Genomic DNA, 24,040 nt, shown 5'->3' with positions numbered 1-24,040 from the left:
CATAAGAAAAGATTTGTCCTACATTGCCAATAAAGAACTTCAAAATAGACAAAACATAACAATTAAAATAAATGCAAACAATCCCATCACGTAAAATTGAAGAAACTCATTGCAAATAAAAGTTTAGATATCCTTATTTGACATTATATTTAACTAATGAAAATTTACCCTTAATTTAAAGCTAAAGAGAGATCGAGAATTTAAATAATAAAAAATGCAATTATGGGTCTTCGATTGTGTGAACATTTTCAGTAAAAAAAATTCAAGTGAAAATTCCACTGCACCTCCATTCTGCAATGCATACCTTCATGAAAACCAAAGAATCGAAAATTAAGGGTGAAGTAATAACATAATCAAACAACTTCAAAAAATGCTAAGTAGATCTGTTACAAAAATGTGTCCTTACATAGTTTTTAATAATTAGAAAGTTCTTTAATAACAATTAAAAAATTAATTTGGATATGATGAAAAATTTATGTAGTATAATAAATTTAACAATACACAATGATACTAATTTGGTGAGTAAGTTTGGAGAAAGTTTAGTTAATTGTTTATCTGAATTTGAAAATATTACTTGAAATACATAAATGGTTTCATGAATGGATGAGCTTTATATACTAAGAAATAACATTAGAAATACCACTACTTTACAATAATTACGATGATGATATCCTATCTTCTATTATATTATTGACAGCAACTTTTTCTTTATCATGGCATATTTTAATTTATTTTCTTCGTTTACAAAATACAACGTTGGGAAGAGTTTTGTTTTTTTTTTAGCTCATTACTAGTTAACTTTTGTAATTGATATAAGTTGTCTTTACATAGCAAAAAAAGAAAAAAAGAAGCTTAGAGTACATTGAAGAGTCTTGAGCCTTTGTTCTTAATGATCAAGTTGGTAAATATTAGAGAGGAGGTATTTATGCTTTCTTCTAGAATTGACGATCCATTTTGTAAGTAGAATAACTTTCCCAAAGGTATGATAGAGAGGGTTCAATATAACAATCAAACCAACTGAACTAATAGACATATTATGCTATAAGTAAATAGTGTCGTTATATATAATACTAAAATTTTTAATTTATATTTAATGTATATTTAAATTTACATAATAAATTTTGTAATGATTATTTTTATATAATAATTAATTTTTTTACATATATAAATTATAAATAAAAATGATAGGTTTAATAAGTATTTACAGATGTAAAAAATATCAAATTTATTTCATTATCAATTGCTATAAAAAAACATCTAAATACATCATTCAATTAAATATCATATTTATTTAATTTTTAATCATTATAATAAAAATCTAAATACATCATTCAATTAAATATCAGATTTTTTTAATTATCAAATTTTGTAAATAAAATAAATGAATAAAAAATTTCTACAAAAATAATTTTGAAAAAATTAAATAATAGGGATTAATAAATAAATTTTAAATCTTAAATTTTGGTTTCAATATTTTTTATAACTACCAAATTTAATATATTTTTAAATTTGATTTCAATCATTATCTTATACTAACAATATTATCATATTTTAAATTTTGGTTTCAATATTTTTTATAACTACAAAATCAAATATATTTTTAAATTTAATTTTAATCATTACCTTAAACTAACAATCTTATCATATCTTAAATTTTGGTTTACATATTTCTTATCACTAACAAATTTAATATATTTTTAAATTTGATTTCAATCATTATCTTAAACTATCAATCTTATCATATTTCACATTTTAACTTTTAATTTCAATATTTTTTATAACTACAAAATCAAATATTATTTTAAATTTAATTTTACCTTAAACTAACAATCTTATTATATTTTAAATTTTGGTTTTCATATTTCTTATAACTAACAAATTTAATATATTTTTAAATTTGATTTCAATCATTATCTTAAACTAACAATCTCATCATATTTTAAATTTTGGTTTCAATATTTTTTATAACTACTAAATCAAATATATTTTTAAATTTGATTTCAATCATTATCTTAAACTAACAATCTTATCATATTTTAAATTTTGGTTTCAATATTTTTTATAACTACTAAATCAAATATTTTTTCATATTTGATTTCAATCATTATCTTAAACTAAAAATCTTATCATATTTTAAATTTTGGTTTCATAATTTTTATAACTAACAGATTTATTGTACAATTAAAAATTATGTTTCAATATTTTTATAACAAATTTAAATTATTAAAAAATTTGTTTAAATGTTTGTTGTAACTAAAAAATTTAAATTATTTTTAATTATGATTTCAATATTTTTCATAAGTAACAAATTCAATATCTTTTAAATATTTGTTTTATTTTTTTTAAAAGTTAGACAAATATAATATAACAATATTAAAAATTAATTGTTTCACCAATCTAATCTTAATTTTAGCAATCTAATCTAATCTTAGTAATAACTAATATATTTTTTATAAATAAAATCAGTACTTAACATATAAATCAGAAAAAATTATAAAATTTCACTAACATTACAAAATAACATTATACTACGAAATAATTTAAATAATAATTCAAAAATCAAAAATTAAAAAAAAACAAATTTAGAAGAAGAAAAATTGAAACAAAATTATTCAACAAAAAAAAAAAAAAAACTCATACAAATTAGCAATCTATATGAACCATATCCATATGGGGTTTTCCTAGAAAAATGTCATTTTTTTGTTGGAGAGGAAGAAGAAGAACAGGGGCGCGGGAAGTGGAGGAAGAAGAAGGAAAGAAGAAAAACCATAGCCGCACGGGAAGTGGAGAAAGAGGAAAAAGAAGAACCACAACCATGAAGAAGAAGAACCGCAACATGAAGAAGTAGAAGGAGAATGAAGGAGACCACCACGAGGAGAAAGAAGCGCAGCACGAAGGAAGAAGCATTGTGGCGGAACGGCAGAATTACTGTAGCACGAAGAAGCACAGGACGAAAGAATTAATGTAGCCCTATTTATATTAATAGGGTGAAGGGCATTTTGGCCCTTTCACCTAGGGTGCTGGGTGTCCCAGCAAAACTGTAGGGTGCCCAAAGTAATTCCCTTTCAAGAACCAAACAAGAAAATGACATGGCCCAAATTAAGCAACCCAATTCAAGACAAAGACAGCTTGAAGTGATTGTCTCATCCCATAATGTTGACTAGATCATACTTGATAGTTGATAGCATTTGACGTGAAAAACAACAAACTGAATAGGAATACATGAGTGGTACATATGACGCTTTATCAATTGTTATAATTAATGACTTAATGTCAAATGTTTAGAAGCAAAATTTTATAATTATCTCTAAAGATGCCGAAAATGATGAGGTGAAAATTTGATAAACTACTGTAGCTAAAATAGATAGGGCCATTAAAGGCACAATGAAAAAGATTATCAAACATCACCATTTATTTCGACAGATGATACCTAAGAGTTTATCTCATGTACGTGGTTGACGGTTTTGTTTTAAATTTAATTTAAAGTTTAATGAATTAATAAATATTTAACCTAGTTTTATAAGTTTGAATTAGACTTTACTATTAAATTCTTTTAACAAACAAAAGAGTACAAAATAAACAAATACACATATATTTATTGTCAGGAAACTATGAATTGATGTTTTTTTTTCTTTTTAGTAATATTTGTGTAAGTTTTATTTGATCTTATAAATTAATTAATTTTGTCAATCCCCTAATTTGACAAAAAAAAATTTTACTGATTTTATTTTCTTGCAAATTTTTTTCACTTTAGTTCTTTTTAGTGCAAAATGATATAATGATAAAATATTACAGAAGAGGAATTTTCTTTTGCTTTTATTATAAACTGAAGGACTAACAGAGGGCTTTTAAAATCTTACTAAATGAAATGTTTGATTTGAACTATAAAATTTTAAGAACTAATTTAGTGATTTACTTGTCGTAATATTATTCATGATAAATGTAATTGTTAAGATATATCTCTCGCAGAAATTGCTACATTTATCGATGAGCCCCACTCTCTCTCACAATTAAGTATATATTCATAAAATATAAAACTGAAAAACTATTAAAAAACATTATTTAAATAATAAGTAATAACTGCATATACAATCTCTTGCATTAATATAATCGATCTACACATGATAACACCGAGAACTTCATTGAACAGAGAGCATCAACTACTTATTTTCCATTACAGTATACGAGAAGAGTACGAAATTTAATTGAGATACGATGCAGCTTTACTTATAAAGGCATTAGAAATGGAACGGATAACTATATAGCTCGAGATATAGAGTATTATCCTCTTATGGAGTTGGAATTGGCTTGTGAATTGGCAATGGTGGTAGAATTGGTTTCTTGAATTTAGGGTGAAGTGGTAGTTTAGGAATAGGCTTTTTGAAGAAAGGCTTTGGTTTTAGAAATTCCTCCGACTCAACAGGGATAGGCTTTTTCACTATAAATGGTTTTGGGACAGGCTTAATAATGGGAATTGGTTTTGGTACAGGTTTAATAATTGGAATTGGTTTAATAATGGGGATTATCTTTGGAACAGGCTTAATAATGGGAATTGATTTTGATATAGGCTTATAAATCGGAATAGGAATAGGTTTAGCAATAGGAATTATCTTTGGAATAGGCTTAATGATGGGAAATGGTTTTGGAATAGGCTTCACTATGGGAATTGGCTTTGGAATAAATCCTTTAAACTTTGCTTCTTCATCATGTCCTTGTAGATTAGGTTTTGCTAACTCTTCATTTAAAACCTTTCCATCAGTGCTCACTTCATTCCCTACATAATAAGAAACAAGAAAATATAAGTTAAACACAGTAAATATTTTTGTAATACCCAGTAAATTTGATATTTTTCAAGTGTTGATAGAGAAAAATATATAAAAATAAAATGAAAAATTCATCGCCAATCATAATAGCTATATAATGACCAAAACTAGCTACCAGGTAGGTACTGGATCCCCATAGTTCTTTTCAAAAATATTTTTGTGGGGACTATGCATGGTCTATGTATGGGAGCCACGCTGAAGACCACAAGTTAATTCCACACGCATATACTGCATGCCAAGATAAATGATTGAATTGAATTCAGAAGACAATAAAATCTGTCAGAGTAATTAATAGCACCCTTCATTGGCTGAATCTTGTGTATGAAGGGTCGATCTTAATTTTTACTTGAAACGAAGGCCAGCGAAATTCGTACAGTACTTCATGAATAATACAAATTTTCATTTCTAATTATATGCATGACAAGTATATGGATCTAATCTTCTACACCTGATCATATATAGGTACTAACTACTACGGCCACTTATATATACTTTTTGGTATTACCACACTTTTTTTAAAATTAACCCATATTTAAATTTAATCTTTTTTAGTCCTTAGATTAGAGATTATACTGTTTTGTTAAATGTAAATATTAAAATGAATAATTTTTTTTTATTAAGGACTAACACAAAGAAACATCATATTTCATAAACTAATGTATAACAAAATGAATGTGTGAGTAATAGGATGAGCCACAGACCTGAAATTTCAGTTGTCGCCAAAACAAAAGGTGCATAACTGAAGCTAGCAAGTAGCAACAAGGGAACACAGAAGCGCCAAAGTGCGCAATGCATAGTGGAAGCCCTTCTCATTGAGAAAAACAACAACTAGGCCACTCTAATCAAAGCTAAAAAGGAAAATATTTGGAGGCCTGAGTTAGTCTTGTCACATACTCTCATTATTTATAATACCTAGCTTGGGACTAATTGTACATTCATGGCTCTATTGGTCATTACTTTCTTTTTTGAAATGCACTCCGAGATTTCAGATTTGGTCAGTGATTATTATTAGTGGTTGGAGGTGTGTTTAGAGATCGCGTTTAACACCGTTATAGTTGCTGAGATTATTCATGGCTCCCTGCCATTGAATGAGCCTTCCATTTTAGGTGTTTCTTTTCTTTTATGGTTGGTAATCTTCAAATAATATAGCATGACACGCCATTGTAGTATATATCATGGAGTGAAAATGTGTAAGTAACGTAAAGATTTACAATGAAAGGTTAACTACATGCATGCATATTCGATAAAGGTATCTGAGCAATAGGTGCAAGCGATAGAGGGAGAAAGTGTGGAAGAGAGAACTTTTATTGTGTGAGGATCGCAAAAATTGATTGATTAAGAGTGTAATACTCGTATATATATATATATATATATATATATATATATATATATTATTACTATTATAAAATATAGATTTAACATCGCACGATTAACATTGATTTTTTAGAAACTCGATGTTAAGAAAAGTACGGTGATATTTTCGTAAATAAATCGAGTTAGTTAATATCGGTTTTGTCAAAATCAATGTTAACTACTTGAGATTAACATCGATTATTTAAATTTAAATAACCGATGTTAATATCAAGTAGTTAACATCGGTTTTGACAAAAACCGATGTTAATCTCATATAATTAACATCGGTTTTTTAAAACTCGATGTTAACTATATGAGGTTAACATCGATCATTATAAAGTCGATGTTAAGTACTTGAGGTTAACATCGGGTTTTAAAAAACCGATCTTAAGTACTTCATGTTAACATTAGTTATGTTAAAAAAATTGATGTTGTTCTTTTCATAAATTAAAACACAAATTCATTTTGGCCCCCGCGCGCTCAAACCCTTTTCTCCTTTCTCCTTTCTCCTTCTTCCTGACCCTGTGACTGTCGTTGAAGCCACAACTACCATAAACGAGTTTGTCTCTGTCGTGATTGAGGTACGTCACTACAACAACATTGTGTGCATAAGGAATATGGTTTCCATTCACTCTCAATCATGACAACTTATCGATTCTTCGAATGTTTGTGTCAAATTTGTATAGTCCAAAACTTTGAAAATAAATTAGTTCCATATGAATAGTTTTTTTTCCTATAATTAGTTGAGGGTTTTTATAGACCCCAGGATTTCGAACAAAACACAGTGAAGGCCTAAAATGTTGTTATCCCTATACATGATAATGGTCAATTACTCGTCTTTAGTCCTTTAAAAGTGAAAATACTATAATGTAGTATAGGTATCTTGACACTCTTCGAATCCCTCACATATATAAAAGAAAAAAATAGTAGATGTATCCTAGTTTGGTTTCTGTCTAACACCCACATTGAGGAAATATAAGATTAGTGAGTCAATAAAGTTTGAATGTATGCATATGTAATATTTTGTTGTGTTGTCCCTTAAATTTATACAAATCAAACGAATCCTAATTGTCTTATTCTTGGTGGTTTCTAAAGTTTATTTAGGTTTGTGGTTGCATTCAGAGAGGAATTCTATAAGCTGTACTTGCCGACTTTGGGTGACATCAAGGAAAGGGTAAGATTTAAGATAGGATTGCCTACTCTGAGCTTTATTTCACTTTTTTATGCAATTAACCTCATATTTACTTTACAAAGGGTTTGGCATAAAACACTGGACACAACAAACCCTTTGCCATAGTACTAAGGGAAACATCCCATTTGACTGACTGGATATTGTTTAGTTTTGCACAAGAATTAATGTTTACTTAGCTTTGGAATCTTAAGACCAAGTACAGAGCTAGATAGAACTACCTGTTTCTTCATTCAGGCACTGACTATACTTGATGAAATTGAAGGCAAAGTCATCAATACAGATTCAATAGAGTCAGGTCTGTAATTGTTAGTAGTAGTAGTTGTTCTCCAAACATTATAGAGCAACTAGAGTCAAGCGAAAAGCATTATAGAGTAGCTACAGTCAAGTCTGTAATTGCAAGTACAAGGAAAAGCATTATAGAGAAGCTAGAGTCAAGCGAAATTGATGACTGACTTCTTTTATTTTACTAATCAAGTGTGCCTATTTAATGCTACTACCTTTCCTCTGCTTCGGCTAAAATAGAGACCTAATCTTGTTCTCCAAACTCTGCACCGTATATTTCATATTCTTGTCAACCTTAGCATCATTTTCTATTGACAAACAATAATTGTTGACATATGCCCTATAAATTGGTATAATACCTTCCACCATTTTCCCTCTGTAGCATGACATCGAGTCTTTTTGATATTTGCAGACAACTACCATCTCTAGTACAAGTTCGATGACCAAGGGATAGACGTCATCAATTTCCCGGCATTGATCACTACTCCAACAGGTATTCCACTACTAGGGGTTTGCATATTTCTTGATTGAACTCAATATACCAAACACTAGCTGTTACAGTTACCTTCAGGATATATCTTTTCAATTAAGTGGTTGTTTACTTAACTTCATTTTAGAGAATTATTTGTTTTACATGCAGGATCCTATATGCTATGAACATGGACCGGTGTGAGTGACATTAAAACCTCTTTCCCTTGTCTTGAGGTAATTTTTTCTTGCCTTTAATTTTATTGTTTTGGCTAGAAATAAGAAATCCCTTGTCCATAAAGAGCATTAGTGAGCAGATCAACCAATTGATTATTTGAAGTTAACAAAATATGTCCTAATTTATCTGGAGTCTATCTTCTCAGAAATATAAAAGGTAATCGATCTCTATATGTTTGGTATGCTCATAAAAAACTGGGTTAGATGTAATATGAAGGGCTGCTTGATTATCACAAATGTGTCTCAATTCCAACCTCACAAAATTTTAGCTCTTTAATGAGTCATTTATTTGTTTTTAGACATATTAGTTCATAAGTAGTGAGAGTCATAGCTTGATATTTTGCTTCAGCTCTGGACCTTGCAACCATATTTTGCTTCTTAAGGTTTTCCATGAAAGAGATTCACTCCAAATAGAACACAATATCCATAGGTAGATCTCCTACTAAGTATAGGTAATAATCTCCTTATGCCCTCTGTTCAAAAACACTAATAAATCCTTTTACTAGTGATCCTCTAAGAAATATCAGAATTATGACATTTGCATTCTAATGACCACACTTACAACAAAAGATGGTTGGTCTTGTTACAATTGGATTAGTTTAGCTTTCTGCCAAACTCCAATATCTACTTGGATTAGTTTAGCTTTCTGCCAAACTCCAATATCTTGATATGTGGGATTATCTAATGGTTTACAATTCACCATTCCATTTTCTTCAAGAATACCAAGAGCATAGTTTATTGGGAAATAGTAATTCCAGACCTTGATTAAGCAACTTCAATTCCCAGAATATCTCAATTGGCCTGAGTCTGGTTTACCAAGAAAAATGTAGGAATCAATTTATAATTTTGTAAGTTCAAATATCTGTACTAAAGCAATCCATACACGTGTATTTGATATTATGATGAAAATTTTAAAATCTTTTCACCCGTAACAAGGATAGTGGTATTTATGTGTTGCTATGATGCTATTAGTATTTTTACTAACTAGCTCGAGCATTTACAATTGTACATTAGGTAGTATCAGTGTAGGATTGCTGCAGAGTGGGATTATACCAGAGGGTTGAAGAACAAACTAGCTTGCTTGTGAGATTGTCATTTTTCTGAAAGTTGAAGGCTCGCAATTTTGTGGGTTCTATTGCATTATCCAGTGCATAGAAAACCTTCATTTCATGAGGTTTTTTTTGCCTTCTCTTATCTTCAAGAGACACCTTTCTTCTCCCACTCAGTTGACAAATTTGCAATACCTTTCCTCTCCCTTACAGCACACAACACTTTTCTATTCTTTCTCTTCATTCTGTTTTTGATATTAAGAGGGTAATTTCACATCAAATCTCAGGGTTGCCAACTAGTGGTGTAGCTGTCTAGGAGCATGTCTTTGTTGGAACAATTGGACATCAAGTTGCTGTCGTTTTTGGTGTTGTTAATCTTAGAGCTGCAAGAGCCTTCCATCTCATAGGCTTTGGGGGCAAATGATGATGGTCTCTGCTCATAGGACCCTTTATCTAAATCGGTGCTCTCTAAATTCAGGAGGTTCACTTCATTTTCTATTGCTCTCTTACAGACCTCATATTCTTCAATGTTTCATTTTTTAGAACATTGCCTTTCATACCATTATCTGACCCACCAAAACAATATGAATTGCTACTCAATAAAACTTGATCTTTTGAACCTTCTGCCATTGATTCTTCTTCTACATGATATTGCTTATCAGAATGAAAGATTTCATTATCCTCCAAGGTTGGGGAAGAAGAATCAACACTGTTTTGAGCTGCTCAATTCTACAATTCAGTAGCAATTACTACATGGCTTGATGAGAATTTTGTTATATATTATTTTATTTAGATATACCCAACAAGCAAAAACCAAGCATAATCATGCCCCTTATGGTTTGACAAGAATCAGTAGCACTGTCCCTGGGGCTGCAACCTCCCTGATGCAATCCTACCCCGCAAAGGCATTGGATAGAAGACTCCTAGTAGATTGGGCCAGAGATGCAAGAGAAGACCCTAGGATTCTCATGAGCCTTAGGATAGATTTCGGGCCCATGGGCTAAGTATGAGCCCACTTATCTTTGTACATATTAGATTAAGGTTTCATTATTTTTGGACCTTGTATTTAGGGCTCCATAATGTAGGTAGGGTACCCTTGAAATGTAGGATTTTTCAGCCCTTGTATTTTAGGGCAGCTAGACTAGTTTTTGTATTAGGAGTAGTTTTGTAATTTCACATGCATTGAGTGAATATTTGATGTGTGTGTTGGTAAATAAATTTAATTGAATTGGGAGAAGCCTAATCCAATTAAATTTTAGAGGGGGAGGTGAACATTTACTTGCTACACCTCATTTCCACATCGTATAGTCACACTTGTGCATGTCCTTCATGCTTTACATGTCTCATGACACCTAAGCACACTTAGTGGAGAATCTTGGACTTGATCTTGGATTAGTGGGCTGAACCAAGACTAAAATTTACTAATCATAATTAGTGAAATTTTGGCTCCACAAATTCAATTTCAAATTCAAGTAAAATTTAAATAGAAATTCAAATTTCCCTCCAATTTTATGTGACACTTAGGTTATAAATAGAGGCCATGTGTGTGCATTTTTTAACTTTGATCATTTGAGAATTACACTTCAAAGTTCAGACCTCTTTTGAGGCACAAATTTCGTGATCTCTCTCTTCTTCTCCCTCCATTCTTCTTCTCCTACCTCCAAGCTCTTATTCATGGCTTCCTATGGTGGTGAGCTTCTTCTTGACTCATATTCTCCTTTAAGTGGTGTCTCCTCTCAACTCCTCTTCTTCTCCATTCCGCTGCCATTAAAATTTAAGAAGCAAAGGACTTCATTGATGAAGAAGATCCAAGGCCTACAAGCTCCAACGGAGCTACATCACTCCCTACCACCCAAATCACTCAATTGATGCCCCTGGCAATGAAATAGTAGCATTGCCCCCGGCGCTGCAACTTAAGAGGCTGTTTCATAGGTCTGTTAGTTAGTTAGGTGACAATGAACCAAATAGTGGGTTACTTAGTGAGTCAACTGGCCGATGAAAAAAAACTAGATTAAGAAGGAATAAACTAATAAATATTAAGTTTAGTAAATAGAAGGAAAATTGGCAAGGAGAGTAAATTACCAAAGAATAGAAATAGAAGCTACTAGATGTAATGTACTTGGTAAATAACTAACTACTTGGCAATTTGTAATATAAATCATTAAATTTTGTTTCACATTTTGCCAGGTTATCATTTGCTACTGGTAATTCGTGTTGCTCTGGAAGGTCTTTGATTATAGCAATTCTAGGTACGTACGTACGGACTTGTATGTATGTATATATATATATATATATATATATATATATATACCGCTGGTTTCGATTAGTTAGCTAGTTTCTCTTTTCAGATATAAGACAACACAATAGATCGGTAAGAACCATAACCAAATAAGAAAGTAATGGCTGCCGAGTTAGGGCAACAGACGGTGGAGGTATCCACTCTCGTCACACCCGTTGCTCATGATAACTCGTTGGTTTCGTTAGCGATGCTAACGAATCAGAGGACTTATCATGAGCGGCACGTGTGACGAGAGTGGATACCTCCACCGTCTGTTGCTCTAACTTAGCGTCCATTGCTTTCTTGTTTGGTTAGGGTTCTTACCGATCTATTGTGTTGTGTTAGATGTCACTGTATTTAAATTGTATGTCATTAATGTGCTTTGCTTTAGATTAAACTTTTTTTCATAATGAGTTAGCCTTAGATTCCCATTTGAGATTGAATACAATGATTCTTGCAGAAAGTGTGCATTAATCATTGTATTCAATCTTAAATTGTCCGTTTGGACAGTTTGGGGAGACTCCCATTTTTATGGTTGATTCATGTGTTAAGGTTAACATTATTTTGTTTAATTTGATGAAATTATGGTACAATGCATCTCTAGTTGTTCTCTAAGTGCATACATGATTATCGACAAATTAATGTCACCGATTTTGTATCGTGTACTTGGAGACCAATGTGAAATGCTGTCAAAATTTTATCAAATTTAACAAAATAAGATTAATCTTAACGCCTGAATCTACCATAAAAATGTGTCTTCCTGAATGGGATAGGGCCACACCTTAAATGAAAAAGTGAGATATCATGCATTGAATGAGTTTCAGAGTATGAATCAGTTATTATTTAGATGGATCGAAGTTGGATGAATGAAAGCCGATTGAGCTCTGCATATGAGGAAGGCGTTGAACAGTTCCTGCAATTTGCTTCAGAAAGAAGTCGACTAGATGAAAATGACAAGTTTTTTTGTCCATGCATAAATTGTTTGAACGGGAGATGGCAAAAAGTTGATGACATACGAGACCATCTGTTGTGTAATGGAATCAAGAGGAATTATACAACGTGGATATGGCATGGTGGAATGACAGACAACTAAAGTGGGCCCCAATCTGAACCGTTTGATGTAGAAATGGGAGATGGCTTGGAGGATATGATTCGTGACCTTGGACAAGAGTCTTTTTAACAAACACATGCCCCTATGTATGATACATTGCAAACTGATTCAAAGAAGCCTTTGTATCCGGGGTGCAAGAATTCGTTGACACTATTGTCTACGGTGTTAAGTCTAGTTAATGTCAAGTCCAGATATGGGTGGAGTGACAAAAGCTTTATTTCACTGGTTCAAGTAGTGCACGATATGCTTCCAGAGGAAAACACGTAGCCTAAAAGTTACTATCAGGCAAAAAAGGTACTGTGTCCTATGGGTATGGAGTATTAGAAGATTCATGCTTGCCCGAATGATTGCATACTGTACAAACATAAATTTGAAGAAATGTCCAAATGCCCTAGGTGTGGGTTATGATGGTACAAAGTGAAGAATGATGAGAAGTGTAGTAGTGATGAAAACTCAAAGAAGGGCCCCCCAATGAAGGTGTTGTGGTATCTGCCGATTGTTCTAAGGTTTAAGCATCTTTTTGCTAATGGAGACGACGCTAAAGACCTTACATGACATGCAATAGGGAGAAAATGCGATGGAATGGTCCGTCATCCGGCTGATTGCTCGCAGTGGAAGAAGATAGATCATTTGTTTTTGGATTTCGGCAAGAGGCAAGAAATCTTAGGCTTAGACTAGGCAGTGATGGAATGAATCCATATGGTAATTTAAGCACTCAACACAGTTCATGGCCAATTCTACTAGTAATTTATAATTTTCCTCCTTGGTTGTGCATGAAGCAAAAATACATGATGTTGTCTATGATGATATCGGGCCCAAGACAGCCAAGAAATGACATTGATGTTTATCTAAGTCCATTGATTGAAGACCTGACAAAGTTGTGGGATGAGGGGGGTTTAGTGTTTGATGGGTTTCAAAATGAGACTTTTCAAATGCGTGCAATGCTTTTTTGTAACATTAATGACTTTCAAGCATATGGAAATATAAGTGGTTACAGTGTTAAGGGTCATCATGCATGCCCCATCTGTGAAGAAGACACAAGCTACATATAACTGAAACATGGTAAAAAAAATAGTGTACACTAGGCATCAACATTTTTTAAAACCTCATCATCCTTACAGGCGATTGAAAAAAGCATTTAATGGAAGTCAAGAACACGAAACTGTGCTGATACCGTTGACTGGTGAGCAGGACTTCTAGCGGATTCAACACTTGAATACTATATTTGGAAAGACCCAAAAGAAGGAAAAAAGTAAGACTTGCATATGGAAGAAGAGGTCTATTTCTTTGATCTTCCATACTGGTCTGACCTTGACATTAGACATTGTATTGATGTTATGCATATGAAGAAAAATGTATGTGATAGTGTCATTGGGACGCTCTTTAACATTCAAGGCAAGACGAAAGATGGCTTGAATACCCGTCAAGATCTAGCTGAGTTGGGCATACGATCGCAGTTGCATCCAAGGTCTGATGGGAAAAAATTATACTTGCCTCCAGCTTGTCATACTTTGTTGAAAAAGGAGAAGATAAGTTTTTATCAGTGTCTGTGGCGGGTCAAAGTCCCACAAGGATACTCTTCAAATATGAAGAGCCTTGTGCAGTTGAAGGAGCTTAAGCTGGTAGGGTTAAAGTCTCACGATTGTCACGTCTTGATGCAACAATTGTTAGCCGTGGCCATACAAGAAATTTTGCCTAACAAAGTCAGGTTAGTCATAACTTGCCTGTGCTTTTTTTTTCAATGCCATATGTAGCAAAGTCCTTGATCATGTCAAGTTTGATGACCTGGAAAATGAGGCTACAATTATACTATGCTAGTTGGATGTATTTTCCTCCTGCTTTCTTTGACATCATGGTTCACTTAATTGTTCATCTGATTAGAGAAATCAAATGTTGTGGTCCTATTTATTTGCGGTGGATGTACTCGGTTGAGCGATACATGAAGATCTTAAAAGGGTATATGAAGAATCTACATCGTCCCGAAGCATCTATTGTTGAAAGGTACATTGCAGAAGAAGCCATTGAATTTTGTTCAGAGTACATTGAAAAGGCTAAACTTGTTGGGCTTCCCGAGTCTCGGCATGATGACAGAGTGGGCAGTAAGGATTCAAGAGGACTGCATGTTATCACTCCAAGTGTAGAAGATTTGTTACAAGCTCACTTGTATGTCTTGAATAACAGTAATGAAGTTTTGCCATACATACTTCAGCATGAAGGTTTAGTCAAACAAAGTAATCCAAAAATGTCAAAGAATTGGGTCTTGAAAAAGCATAACAAGACTTTCTTTGATTGGTTTAAAGATACAATCTTTGCTGATGAAAATGCTTCTGAAACATTAAGAAAGCTAGCACATGGGCCTAAAAGAAATGTTATAACTTGGCAAGGATACGACATAAACAAGTATTCCTTTTATACAAAAGCACAAGATGAGAAAAGTACAATGCAAAACAGTGGGGTCACCCTAAGGGTTGAATCTCAACACTTTGCTAGTGTACATGATGATAATCCCTGTGTAGCTTCCATCCCTTATTTTGGGTTCATTGATGAAATTTGGGAGCTTAACTATGTCAAATTTATTGTTTGTGTTTTCAAATCTAAATGGATTGACAGCAACACCGGTGTGCGGATCGATGATGTAGGATTTACGTTGATAGACCTAAAGAAACTAGCTTACCAGAATAACCCTTTCATCATGACAGAACAAGCTAAACAGGTATTTTATGTTCAAGACCTTTGTGTTGTAAAAAAATTATTAACTTGAATGTACTTAGTATTTCCATATTATTTTTAAAGTTTGAAAGGTGTCTTCAAACATAAACATGTCCATCTGTAAACACCGGTGTGCGGATCGATGATGTAGGATTTACGTTGATAGACCTAAAGAAACTAGCTTACCAGAATGACCCTTTCATCATGACAGAACAAGCTAAACAGGTATTTTATGTTCAAGACCTTTGTGTTGTAAAAAAATTATTAACTTGAATGTACTTAGTATTTCCATATTATTTTTAAGGTTTGAAAGGTGTCTTCAAACATAAACATGTCCATCTGTAATGCATTTTCTTGATACTTTAATAGGAATTTCGGAAAATAAAATGATTTAATTTAATATATTAAAATATGAAAGTTATTTACGATTTTCATCATTAAATATTTTATTTGAAACAAATTTTGTAAAAATTAAATAATTATTAAGTAAAAGACATCTAAATTTATTCTATTTCCATGTATTTTTCTACTTTTTTAACATTTGAAATGTGTCTTCTGCAAACATGTCCATTCACATTTCTTTTTAAGGATACTTTTGGTTAGTAAAATTTTTTAAATTCGATATATTAAAATATAAGAGGTATTTATTTTTTCATCATTAAATATTTTATTTGAAAGAAATTTTCTAAAAATTAAATAACTATTAAATTAAAGAGATTTAAATATATTATTTTTCTTGTGTCTGCCATTTGAACTCCCCTTAAAATAACAACAATAATTAAAATTGAGTTGGTCATCTAACAGCCAGTACTATGAAATTTCTAATATCCTTTCTTGTTCAAGCTAGTGATCCCTCCTTCTTAAGTAGTGCGCTGAACCCACCACTCTCAATGACAACATTTTTCATAATAATGACACTCCTTAAAATTGAATTGGTCGTTATTATGAAATTTCTAGTGTTTTGGTACAAGTTTAATGTGCAGTACGTAATTTGTAATTTGTAATTGGTAGTATTTGTGTGCATGTTACCTATCCCTCCTTTCTAAGTACCATGTCGGGATCATCACTCTCAGCAACAATATTTTTTCATAACAACACTCTTTAAAACTGAGTTGGCCTTCTGCCAGCAATGTGTCCTTTCGGGGGTCATTTTATTTGCAAGTTACTGATTCCTACTTTCAAATTACCGCGTGGAGATCATTGTTCTCAATGAGAACGTTTTTATTTTTATTTTTATTTTTATTTTTTATAATAACAAGAGTAAAACTTTGTTAAATGCTAAAATAATGTAGTGTATCCCACCCTTTCTTAATTAATATACATGTAGTTACACTACTACACATACCTTTAAAAATGTTCCTAAAATCTTTTGGTGACATTTTTTATGTCACTAAAATGTTAAATGCTTAAAACAATGTCATTTGTTAAAGTACCTAGTGTCAGAATATAATCCCTACATAGTATTTAAAACTGTTAATATACTCTCATTCGAGAATGAATATATTAGCAAGTTATACTTTTTTAATATTTGACCAAACTTAAAGTTATACTTAGTTTGCAATATATTATGTTGCTTTTAAGAAACAAATGAGTATGCATTTGTTTTAGCTTATAACACAGGCATATTTTTTTCTCGTGATTATTTAGTTTATTACGATTTACGAGTATCCTTGCTCAAAATATAATCTCACAAAAATATAATAAAATTAAAAAATGTTATTTTAAAAAGGGAAAATCAACCCACTCTTTGTAATTGTATTAATATAAAATTGATTAACAACCGCAAATATTGAGAACTTTATTGAGGAGATAACATTAACTATATAGGTATTCCAACATAAAGAGAGATACCCTAGGATTATCAAGTGCAACTAATAATTTTGAGATATAGAGCACATAAATAGGAGTTAGAAATAGATCGTCTAAGCAAGATATTTTTTAGTGAGAGGTGGTAAAGTCTTATCATCTTATGGACTTGAAATTGGCTTTTGAATTGGGAAAGGTGGCAGAAGTGGTTTCTTGAATTTAGGGTCAAGTGGCAATTTAGGAATAGGTTTCTCAAAGAAAGGCTTCGGCTTTAGAAAAGACTCTGGGTCAATAGCGGGGATGGGTTTTTGCACTGTAAAAGGTTTTGGTACAGGTTTAACAATTGGAATTGGTTTAATGATGGGAATTAATTTTGGTGTAGGTTTATATATTGGAACAGGAATAGGTTTTACAACAGGAATTAGTTTTGGAATCGGCTTAATTACTGGAATAGGTTTTGGAAGTCCTTTAAATTTTTCTTCTTCATTAGAAATTGACTTTATAATTGGAATTGGCTTTGAAATAGGCTTCACCAAGGGAATTGGTTTTGGTATAGGCTTATACACGGGAATAGGAATAGGTTTAACTAACTTTGGGATAGGCTTAACTATAGGAATAGATTTTGGAAAAAGCCCTTTAAATTTTTCTTCTTCATCATATCCTTGAAGGCTTGTTTTTGCTGGCTCTTCATTTACAAGCTTCCCATCGGTATCCACTTCATTCCCTACATAAGGAATTAAAAATAACACAAGGTAAACACTACATGATATTTTCATGGTAGTAAAAATATTTAAATACCATAAAAGGGATGACAGTAATATCCATCAAAGACTAATTAACTCGCAAAGTAACTGATGATTCTAGCGTATATATAATGCGTGGGTCTCTTTCCTTAAAAGTTGGGCTACCGTGATCTATATACAATTCATGTATCTTATTATTTTCAACATGCCAGAATGTCTTAATTGTATGCTTATCAAGTTGGACCTAACGTTTCCAATCAGATTTGTGTATAGGTACAGTATATATAGTTACGTGTATATGTGTACATATATGTTTTAAACATATTCAATAACGAAATAAATTATATATATCTTGGCTAGTTGGCCTTGTGCATGCTGGTTGAAACAAACCCATATTTAAATTTTAAATTAGTGCTTAAATGTTTCAAGAAAAATCATGCTTCGTATTATTTTAGTAAAAGCATATAAGGATTGAAACAGATAAAATTTAATTAGCTAGAGACTAAAAAGAATCGTATTTCCTAAACGAAAAACGTAACAATCTATGTATGAGTGTTAGAATGAGCCACAAACCTGAAACTTCAGATGTTGCCATAACAGAAGAAGCACAAATGAAGCTGGCAACCAGCAATAGCGAAACACCGAAGCGCCAAAGTGAGCATTGCAGAGTGGAAGCCTTTCTCATATTGAGAAAACAGCTAGGCCACACTAGGGTTTGGCAATGAAAGCTAAGAAGGGAAATGTATCAAGGCTTGAGATACTCTTGTTCCATACTCGCACTATTTATAATACCTAGCATGGGACTAACTGTACATTATTGTGGCCTATCGGCCACTAATTAACTTTTGTGAATTTACTTGGAGATTTAGATTTGGTTTAATTAGGGGTTATTATTATGGGTGGTTAGAACTTTGACGTGTGTTTAGAGAGGTCAATCTAGTGTTTAACACCGTTATTGTTGCTGTGATAATGCATGGATAATCCATTAAATGGGCCTCACAAATTGGATGCATGTTTCTTTTCTTAATTTGTGGATGTTTGGAGAATTAATAGTATAGAGCAATGATCACCCTCGTGAATTTGGTAAGATAAGGTGATTCTAGAGGAATTTAAGGAATTGTCATTGATTTAATTTTAAATTTTTTAATTTCCCTGGCTTTTGATTATAGGTTTATTTTTTATTTGAAAGGCCAGAAATTTATATTAATAAATATGGCTCTTACTACCGTACGTACAAGTTCAAAAGTTAACATGTTTCTTACTTAAGTGTCTTATAAATAGATGTGTTTTATTTTGAGGAATTGTGTGAAAAACTTAGTGATTTTTCTAAGGATCACAATAGAAATCAAAACAAGATTTTAAAATATATGATTCTCACAAATAATAGATAAATAATGTATATCTTTCTCCCTAGTGTACGCTTTGATTCCTTGAAAGAAGAAATAAATAAAATTTTACTTCCTTTGGTTTTTCCTTCTACTATCTCTATCTTTCTTGATGGTCGTTAGGATTGAGAGAATACTCTAAAGTAAGGAAGGGAACCTAATTTTAAATTAATGAATATTCATCCTTTTACAACTACTATTCCCATAAAATAATAGTTATCTCTAAAAAATGTTCCACTTAAGCTTATGGTCCATTTAGTACTTAGTCCATAATAATTAATTATTTGTTTATTAGTCCTTAATAAGTCACATGTCTCTCACATGAGAATTTAAATCTTTCATTCTCTCACTTGACTCTTGTGACATTACCTAACATCATGGACGAATAAATAAATAAACTAAACTTACGTAATGTGCATTGAAATGACTAAATCGTTTCATAGATTGGACACATCATAATTTCATAATTAAAAATACGTACTAATTCGAGTCATGACAGTTTTACATTACTTAATCGACATAATTCCTTCCATGTATCACAAATTAGACTTATCCTTAATATGAAAATAGTTAGAAGCACATAATGGTCCAACATAATGATTTTATTTAAGATGGTACCTATTTACGTTACTCTAATACAAACATGCATGCAAATGTAGATAGCAGGTAATCAGAAACATATCATAAATGAGTTCAAAATGTCAACAATTCAGAACAAAAGTAAACATTACACTCAACAATCCTTAATAACAATAATGCCTATATTTTTAATATGTTCAATAAATGTCTTGGACGATAATCTATTTGTCAAAGGGTCAGCTATCATGAGATTTGTGCTAATTTCTATTGACATTTTTTGTTTCTGTACTTCTTTCAGGACAAATTACTTTAATTCCATATATTTAGCACCTTTAGAGTACTTGTCATTCTTAGAGAAAAATACTGTTATGGAGTTATTACAATATATTTTTAGCGGCTTGACAATATTGTTGCCAATTAGCTTGAATTGTAGTCTCAAAACATGCTACAAATTCAGCTTCCATAATGAATGTAGCAACAATAGGTTTCTTTGCACTCTTCCATGATATTACTCCTTTGGCTAAAAGAAGTACATAACCAAGGGTGGATTTCCTTGTATCTGCACATTGAGCAAAGTTCGAGTCTAAATACCCAATCACCTGAAGGTGATCAAACCTCCTATATGTAAGCATCAAACTTTTTGTTCCTTGTAAGTATCTTAGAACCTTCTTTGTAGTTTTCGAATGTTCCATTCCTAGATTACTTTGATACCGTCCTAACATTCTAGCTGCAAAGCTTATGTTTGGTCAACTACGAATCTGAGCATACATAATAATTCCAACAACAAATGCATATGAAACTGCTTCCGTTTTTTTCCATTCCAAATCATATATTCTTAGGATATTGTTTAAGACTAAACTTGTCTCCTTTCTGAATTGGAACGGATGATGTTGAATAATTTTCCATCTTGAACCTCTCTAGTACTTTATTGATATATGCTTTATGGGACAAGCCTAACAACCCTTGTGATTTGTTTTAGAACATTTTTATTCCTACTATATAGCTTGCCTTACCCATATCCTTCATTTCAAAATTACTAGAGAGAAACTTCTTAGTCTCATGAAGAAGACCAAGATCATTAGTTGCAAGCAAGATATCCTCAACACACAAAATTAGAAATATAGCCTTACTCCCACTGACCTTCAGTTATATACATTGATCAACAATGTTTTCCTTAAATCTAAAGGAAACAATAATATCATTAAACTTCAAATACCATTGACTGGAAGTTTGCTTAAGTTCATATATTGATTTCTTTAATTTGCACACTATGTGTTCTTTTCCTTTAACTAAGAACCCCATTGGTTGTTCCATGTAAATATTCTCCTCTAAATCTTCACTAAGAAAGACAATTTTCACATCCATTTGTTGTAACTCCAAGTCATAATGGGCTACCAGTACCATGATAATCCTAAAGAATCCTTTCGTGAGACTATTGAGAATATCTCTTTATAGTCAACACCATCTATCTGAGTAAAACCCTTGGCAACAAGTCTATCCTTGTAATCTTCAAGGTTGTCATGAGAGTCACGTTTAGTCTTAAAGACCCACTTACAACCAACTCACTTGCAATCTTCTGGCAATTCTACAAGATCCCAAACACCGTTCTATTTCATGGATCTTAACTCTTTTTTCATGGCTTCCAATGACTTATCAAAATTATCACAACTTACAGGTTGTGAAAACAAAATTGGATCATCATCAATATATAATGCCTAATTCAATTTCAAATTCATGTAGATATACCACATAATCTTTTGAAATAGCTGGCATTCTTTCTCTTTAAGACCTCCTTAGTGCTACTTCTTATGGTTCTTCTACAATAGGTTCATTTTGAATTATAGGCTCATTATTGTGTTCTTCTTCTTCATTGTTGTTTGGAACAACATCTAGAAAAACACTCAGTTTATTGCTAGATTCACAAGTTAAAGGAACTTTCACGTTAACTTCTTTAATTTCCACATTTCATGGAACTGTACTCCCACTTATTTGACCATTTTCAATGAACCATGCATTTCTAGTTTCAACGATTCTCATATTATAAACCTTATACCCTTTTGATTTTTTTTGGATAACTAACAAAATATCCATTGATTTTTCTTGCATCTAGTTTCTTTTCTTGCGGATTATAAATCCTTATTGTCTTATTAGTCCATAGTTCAAAAGGTGCCTTCGGAATAGCCTTACTAGGAATGCTATGCAACAAAAACATGACAATTTTGAATGCATACATCCATAAAAATATTGGTCAATTGGATTTACTTAACATACTCCTAACCATAACCATTACTGCTTTGTTACACTTTTCTAATACACCATTTTGTTGTGGTGTACCTGACATTGTATATTACGCAGGAATACCATGTTTCTAAAGGAGTTTAGCAAATGGACCTAGGTGTTGCCCAGTTTCATCATACCTTTGTAGTACTTATCGCCTCTATCCAACCTAACAACTTTCACTTTTCTGTCTAATTGTCTTTCTATTTCATTCAAATAAGCATATACTACTTGAGATTTCTCATGCAATAAGTAGACATAACCACAACATGAATAATCATCAGTGTGTGAATGTATGAATGCAGGGTTTTGATGATGCCAAAGTAGAATCAAACAAGGTTGCTTATAAGGTTACTTCAACAAACATTCAAAGGTTAAGCGCTTCAAGATTAATTCAAGGTCAAACAAACAAGATCAAGAAAAAAGATAAGGCCTCAAATAATCTCATTGGTGTGAATGTATGTATACATGATTTTGATGATGTCAAAGAAGAATCAAACAAGGCTGCTTCAAATGATAAAGCATTTGCTTCAAGAATAATTCAAGAGTGCTTCAACAAGCAAAGCCATGTTTCAAGATTCATTAAAGACCAAGCCTTGCCTTAAAACAAAGTGTTTTCAAGACATTCAAGGCTCTAGTAATCGATTACCAGGAAGTGTAATCGATTACCAGAAGACAGGGTTGAGAAATAGCTGTTGAAAAATGTTTTGAATTTGAATTTTCAACATGTAATCGATTACCATATGTCTGTAATCGATTACCAGCAACGAAACTTTGGAAATTCAAATTCAAAAGTCATAACCCTTCAAATTATAACTGTGTAATCGATTACACAAACATTGTAATCGATTACCAGTGGAAAGTTTTCAGAAAATCTGCCAACAGTCACATCTTTTCATTAGATTTGTGAATGGCCATCAAAGGCCTATAAATAGGTGACTTGGGCACGAATTTTATGCAGAGAGTATTTTTGGTCCAAAATGTCTTATCCTCTCAAAAGACAATGAGAGAGATTCCAAAAGAACTTCATTGTCAAATGCTCTCTCAAAAGAAATCCTTGACCAAACACTTGCAAAATCTATAAGGATTCTTACATGATCTTCATTGTAATATTCTTCTCTTGAAGAGAGAATTCTTCTTCTATTCTTCTTATTCCATGAGATTGGTTAAGAGACTGTGAGTCTCTTGTTGTAAAGCATCTGAACACAAGGGATGGGTTGTCCCTGTGTGGTTCAGACTTTGTAAAGGATTTTACAAAGATAGTGGAAATCTCAAGTGGGTTGCTTGAGTACTGGACGTAGGCACGGGTTGTGGCCGAACCAGTATAAAACTGTGTTTGCATTCTCTCTTCCCTTATCTTATTTATTTTGTTGCAATCAATTGTGTCTTGCATGTTTAAAGAACATTGTTAAATTGATTGTTGTTGCTTCTTCTGTATTCTAAGTCTATCCCTCTTAAGATTATTGAGGCCACAAGGTCCAACAAGTGGTATCAGAGCGGGATTCTAGTATAAAGTTTAAAAACTTCAAGAATAGATATGGCCTCATCCAAATTTCCATTTCCTGAGGGAAATTCTATCAATAGGCTCTTATGTTCAATGGTGAAGGTTATCATTATTGGATAACCCGAATGCATATCTTTATAGAAGCCATAGATCTAAAGATATGGGAAGCCATTGAATTTGATTCCTTTATTCCTACAATGGTAGAGAGAAATGCAACTATATATATAAAAAAAAACTAGAGAAG

The 24,040-nt window shown here is 32.0% G+C and overlaps 2 protein-coding genes across 2 annotated transcripts; both read right to left on the bottom strand.

Moving 5' to 3' along the window:
- Window positions 1–4,067: 4,067 nt before the first annotated feature.
- LOC100500234 (uncharacterized) lies at window positions 4,068–5,697 on the bottom strand. Its single transcript, NM_001248174.2, has 2 exons — window positions 5,525–5,697; window positions 4,068–4,774 (listed from the first exon to the last, which is right to left on the bottom strand). Exons 1-2 carry the CDS (start codon window positions 5,634–5,636, stop codon window positions 4,290–4,292), a joined length of 597 nt encoding a protein of 198 aa, NP_001235103.2. The 5' UTR covers window positions 5,637–5,697; the 3' UTR covers window positions 4,068–4,289.
- An 11,521-nt stretch (window positions 5,698–17,218) lies between these two features.
- On the bottom strand, window positions 17,219–18,805 carry LOC100500180 (uncharacterized). Its single transcript, NM_001251134.2, has 2 exons — window positions 18,625–18,805; window positions 17,219–18,032 (listed from the first exon to the last, which is right to left on the bottom strand). Exons 1-2 carry the CDS (start codon window positions 18,734–18,736, stop codon window positions 17,470–17,472), a joined length of 675 nt encoding a protein of 224 aa, NP_001238063.1. The 5' UTR covers window positions 18,737–18,805; the 3' UTR covers window positions 17,219–17,469.
- Window positions 18,806–24,040: the final 5,235 nt, after the last annotated feature.

The sequence above is a fragment of the Glycine max genome, chromosome 15 (assembly GCF_000004515.6).
Source record: "Glycine max cultivar Williams 82 chromosome 15, Glycine_max_v4.0, whole genome shotgun sequence".
NCBI lineage: Eukaryota > Viridiplantae > Streptophyta > Magnoliopsida > Fabales > Fabaceae > Glycine > Glycine max.
This window is presented reverse-complemented; position numbering and strand designations above follow the sequence as displayed.